This window comes from Ailuropoda melanoleuca, chromosome 1 (genome assembly GCF_002007445.2).
Source record: "Ailuropoda melanoleuca isolate Jingjing chromosome 1, ASM200744v2, whole genome shotgun sequence".
Classification (NCBI taxonomy): Eukaryota; Metazoa; Chordata; class Mammalia; order Carnivora; family Ursidae; genus Ailuropoda; species Ailuropoda melanoleuca.
In genome coordinates, this window is record NC_048218.1 from 13,483,379 (window position 1) to 13,489,120 (window position 5,742).

General features: G+C 39.0%; 1 protein-coding gene across 1 annotated transcript; it reads left to right on the forward strand.

The window, feature by feature from the left end:
- Positions 1 to 346: 346 nt before the first annotated feature.
- LOC109490774 (keratin-associated protein 6-1-like) lies at positions 347 to 5,075 on the forward strand. The gene is made up of 2 exons (XM_019807529.2): positions 347 to 390; positions 4,781 to 5,075. The coding sequence occupies exons 1-2, from the start codon at positions 347 to 349 to the stop codon at positions 5,073 to 5,075; spliced, it is 339 nt and encodes a 112-aa protein (XP_019663088.2).
- The last annotated feature ends 667 nt before the right edge of the window (positions 5,076 to 5,742 follow it).

Below are 5,742 nucleotides of genomic sequence, written 5' to 3' on the forward strand. Positions count from 1 at the left end.
GACAAAGATAACGGTATACACTTAAAGTGTACAACATGATGATCTGATGTGCGTATTCATTGTGGAATGATTACGAAGATCAAGATAACTAGCATGTCTATTACCTTATGCCATTAACTCTTTTCACGTGTGTGTTGTAATGAAACCACTATGGAAACATAAAGATGGATGGACATATTAGTGCTTCAGCCTGGCTTGACTTTAAACTGAACAGATTTTTCTCTTCCTTATCCTTGAAGGCTCCCCCTCCCCTTCAGATGTTTTTCTGAGAATCCTTTGTTCCAGAAACTTTCTGTCAATACTGACATTTCACTGACCCCAACGTATATGTAGTAAGGAGGCTAGGATGGCCAGCACCAGGGCTAGTCATGAAACCACCTCGAAGTCATGGTATGTGCATTTGGCAGCACCTACCAGATTTCTAACAAAACCACCCAGGTCCTGTATTTTCCTACAAAACCCCTCCGCCTGTTACCCCAGTGGGTGTGCAATTTTGAAGGCATTAGCCAGCTACAGCCTCCTTTGCCTGGCAAAGTGATAAAACTATTGTTCCTCTAATTTTTTAAAAAAAATTTAATTTATTTGAGAGAGGGAGAAAGCATGAATGGGGCGGGGAAGAGAGAGGGCAGAGGGAGAGGGAAAAGCAGACTCCCAGCTGAGCAGGGGGCCTGAGGCGGGGCTCCATCTCAGGACCTTGAAATCATGACCTGAGCCAAAGGTAGATGCTTAACCGACTGAGACACCAAGTGCCCCACTACTGTTCCTCTCTATCCCCAAACTCTGTCTTCATGTTGTATTTCAGCTCCGGAGCACAGAGGTTGGTTTTCAACCACAGTAAGAGTGCATAATATCTTCTCTCAACAAATTTAAAGCACACAACCGATATTAACTATAGTCACCCTGTTGTACATGTGTTCCTCAGAATTTTTAAGTGAAAATTTGTATCCTTTGAACCTCATCACCCCATTTTCCCCTTTTTGCAGCCCCTGGCCAAAACCATTCTATTGTCTGTGCCTATGAAATTCCTTTTCATTTTTGTTTTAGCTTCTACACATGAGTGATACCATACAGCATTTATTTTTCTCTGTCTAGCTTATCTCACTTAGCATAATGCCCTCCAGGTTGATTTATGTTTCTGCAAATGGCAGAGTTGTCTTCTTTTTTTATGGCCGAGTTTGTGCCATTTGTCTTTATGGGCCTTAGACATGGAGAGAAATATGTATTCTACCAGAAATCTCAGTTTAGAAAACTATTCTACTTTGTTGATTTTTTTTCATTTTTTTCACTTATTTTTTTGTGACAGACACACATAGCAATTAAATTCTGAAATAAATATATTAAATTCTGATAATGAATACTTGAAAAACAATAAAAATCAATGAGTTGAATAAGCTTATTTGTTACTTGGGGAGTTAATTTTGCTTATTTATCTTTATTTTATTTTTAAAAATATTTTATTTATTTATTTACTTTAGAGAAAGAGAGAAAGAAAGAGAGAGCGCGTGAGTAGGGGGGACGAGGCAGAAGGGGAGGGACAAGCAGACTCCCCGCTGAGCAGAGAGCCCAATCCTAGGACCTGGAGATCATGACCTGAGCTGAAGGCAGATGCCTAATCAACTTAGCCACCCAGGTGCCCCTGGGAGAGTTAATTTTAAATTGAATGGTCAAAGAAGACATCTGAGGAGATGGCACTTTCCTTGAAACCTGAATGAAGAGAAGAATTCAAGCATTCCCACTGCAATTTCCAGAAAGAGGGGTCAGCAGTACAACAGCAAAGGTCTTAAGGAGGGAGACAACTTGGTCTGAGATGCTGAAAAGTCACTGTGTTTGGAATATGGAAAATGAGAAAGAAAATGGTAGGAGATGATGTCAGAGAAGATAGTTCATTGCAGGATATTCTAAATGCAATGGGGAGCCTATGGAGGTATGCTCCAGGGGAAGGGTGTAATTTAACTTTTCTTGAGCCATGAGATTGAGATATTGGAAGAGAATACATTTGGTGTCATGAGGGGTCATGGATTCTTTGTGTGGAATATCAAATTTCTGGTGACTATTTAAGATAAAAATTGAATTATCAGGTAGACAGTTCACTAGACATCTATAAAAAGGTGAAGATAAAGAACATAGGAAGACCAAAAACAATGCTCTGAGTTTAGGGTCAAATTATGGAGAAGATAATACAAAAATTCCTGGAAAGGTGAAGTTGGAGGCAAAGTAAGTGACTACAGTGTATCTCATTCAGAGAGAGACAGTCTGTCAAGAAAGAAGAGTTCAACTGACCTGAATTTTCAGAACTCTGGTAAAATGAATACAGAGAATCAAACCATATTTAGATTTGGCAAGACATGACAGGTGCACTTCAGTGGAGTGGTGGGTCAACAGTCTAAACGTTTGAGGGAAAAGAACGTGAGACAGTGGAAGATGTAATCTTAGAAATACATTTTTGAAATTTCTATGAAGAGGAATAGTGAATTAAGGAGTTACCTTGGGAAACTCAAGGGAATTTTCTTGGGGAAAGATTTGCTTGATGTTTGCTTTGTGTTCCATGAGAGGTAATTAGCACTAATTATATTTCAGAGAATTAGGGCAACAACACTAAAATAAAAAAGAGTGCCATGATACATACATAGAGCGCAGAGGATTTTTAGGGCAGTGTGACTATTCTGTGATACTACAATGGTGGCTACATGTCATTACACATTTGTCAAAACCACAGAAGGTATAAAATGAAGAGTGAACCCTAATTTAAACTTTAGACTTAGTGATAATAATGTGTCAATGTAGGTCCATCAGTTGTAATAAATGTTACCATTCTGGTTCCAGATGTTGAGAGTTATGGGACAGATGGGACCTTCCACAATCCCTTTAACTGGTTGCAAAACTACTTGCTAAATGATTATTTTGTTAACTAATAGAATGTAGTCATACACCTTTCTGGCCCATGAATTTATTCAATGTACAGGACTTAAATCTAAAAAAAAAAAAATGGCAATCACATTATTTCAACTGGTGTTCATTAAAAAAGTATTCTCAATTGAATAGTAACTGATTGATGAATCTAAAGTATGATAATGTGAAACAAGCATCTTGATGTAGTTGAGATTTTCTAACAGTTATTACCTCAGTGAAGGAGGGACTGAAATAGTATGCAACCATAACAATGTCTCTAGGTTGTGGAAATACATTTATCAATAGAAGTAAATAGAAAATACATTAAAATGCATGGTAAGTGGATAAGTGATGTGTTTAAACTGATTATTCATGTAATTTATTGCTTTGTTCTATTAGAGGCTTTTTCCCCTTGACGAATTTGAATTACTTCTCAAAGCAGATGAGCTGAATGAATTACAAAGATCTCGGGTACTGAATTCTGGCAGAAGGTTAACTAAGTCTAAATAGTTTCCAATCTTGAACCCTCTTCACTATTGGATAACCCAAGCTTACACTCTTTGGTTATGCTTTAAGGTTATATGAAGAGATACGTACTAAAAGTCTTTAAACACAGAACATCATTGTATTGTGACCACCTTGGTCATTGATTATGGATTTCTGTGCATAACCATACCTCCTTCCTGAATCTTCCCAAAGACATAAGATCTAGCTGTTTTCATACAATAACAAGGTTCTCTGGGCTTTTCTGGACCTCCTAATAGCCTGGATCATTCAGTGAAAACAATGAAGTAAAAAAAAAAAAAATCAATGATTATTTAAGAGAGTTTCTTGTGCCTGATCAAAAATAGATTATCTATTTAACATTGTATGCCTTTACAAATGAACTTTCCTTTTGATAATGGGAAAAATCAAGTATCCGAAGGTAAAAGAAATCATTCAGAATATTAGCTGATAATTGTATATCCCCAAATGTGAACAGATCTCCCTGTTGACCAGTGAGGAATTAAAAACAAAACAAAACAAAACAAAAATGGGAAACACTGACATGTCAGATAAGCAAAGCCCATAAGCATGTAACTGGCAAAAATTCTTCAATTTCTCAAAAGTTAAAAAATGGTATCAATTGAAAATGACAATTGATAGCAAACTCAATAAAATGGGATCCATTATTATCACTCTGGTGGTAGGTTCTGATCAGAAATTGTAATCCACGGGATAAACTATTTTTAGTGTCCTGTAGAAGAATTAGGCATAAAAAAAAACAATAATTTGTATAAGCAAAAAACTAGAAATGCAGTTGGCTCAGGGTGGTTTTTCAAGACGTGAGTAAGCGGGCTCTTTGTTAACTGTATTACAGAGATGACCTGGCGTTGCGATTTTCTGAGCTGCATCTTTCGGAGGCGGAGAGACAGCTGAAACACTGAAGAGGAAAAAATGTTTTGAAGCAAAGTAGAGGCAAGACTCATTGGTCAAAAATGAGTGCTATTGGTTTTTGGAAAGACAGAGAGAAGACTATAGGTTTTATTTTGTGCCAAGCACAAGTCAAAATTGGCCTGCTGCAAATGCCACTTCTTGAAACGATGTGTTTATCGAGGTTAAAACGATATTTGGTGTAACGCAGGAATTTGTATGTACGACTATCTCCTGTCGTTATTGACACTGAATTGTTTAGGGGGAGTCCCGAGTCACCAAATAAAACAAACTTCTTTAATTCCTCTGGGGTTTTATCTTACGGTTAAGAAACAACAAACAAATTAGATTAGTCATAAGATTAGCCAGTGGCATGACTTGGGTGGTGGATCCCACCCACATCGAGGGTATATAAAAGGTCTCTGCAGGGGAATTGTCCACAGTAAATTGACACTTCTCTTCTCCTCCTCTACGCAAGCACGACTTCAACAACCAACACCATGTGTGGCAGCTACTACGGACGCTGCGGCTACGGAGGCTGCGGCTACGGAGGCTGCGGCTACGGAGGCTGCGGCTACGGAGGCTGCGGCAACGGAGGCTGCGGCTATGGACGCTGTGGCTATGGAGGCTATGGCTACGGAGGCCTGGGCTGTGGCTCTGGCTCTAGCTACGGCTGTGGCTTCCGCAGACTGGGCTGTGGCTCTGGCTGTGGCTGTGGCTGTGGCTATGGATGCGGCTGTAGCTACGGCTCTGGCTTTGGCTGTTACTATTGAGGATGCCGTGGGAGTCTTTTCTCTCCCACACATGTAACACCGCCAACCTTGAATCCCATGCCCTGTGTTCCTACACTAGGTTGGGATAATTCTGATTTGCGGATTGGGGTGGTCCCTGTCGGGATCTAAAACCTATGGTTATTTATTCCCAACCTTTGCTTCATGATAAGCAGAATGTGATATTCATTCTGTGTACCCATTTACCTCCTTTTACCAGTGACTGATCCTGCTTGATTATTTTCATGCATCATTCTGTTTCCCAGTGTTCCCTAATAAATTTGGCTAACCTGAAATAAAAATCTTGGTTTTCTTTCTCTTTATTACAAGTAATAGAATTTATTGTATTTGTCTATTTTTAAAGATTTATTTATTTGAGAGAGAGAGAGTGTGAGCGAAAGAGTGGGGGAGGGACAGAGGGAGAAAGAATCCTCTAGCAGATTCCCTGCTGAGCTTGGAGACTGATTCTGTCTCCATTCCAGGACCTCGAGATCATGACCTGAGCTGAAATCAAGAGCCAGAGGCTTAACCCACTGAGCCACCCAGGTGCCCCAGAATTTATTTTATTAAAAAAAAAAAAAGGGTGTATTTGCTTGATTCCAAGAAAGATTGAAATTACCTATTTTTGACATATATTCTTTTGCTGTTTCTACTTTAGTTACCAGTTCTA

Bases quoted from the DNA above. Each gene is read 5' to 3' on its own strand.
- LOC109490774 (XM_019807529.2), top strand. From the start codon at position 347: ATGGCCAGCACCAGGGCTAGTCATGAAACCACCTCGAAGTCATG. The intron at 391-4,780 runs GTATGTGCATTT...CCTCTACGCAAG, and splicing joins GAAACCACCTCGAAGTCATG to CACGACTTCAACAACCAACA.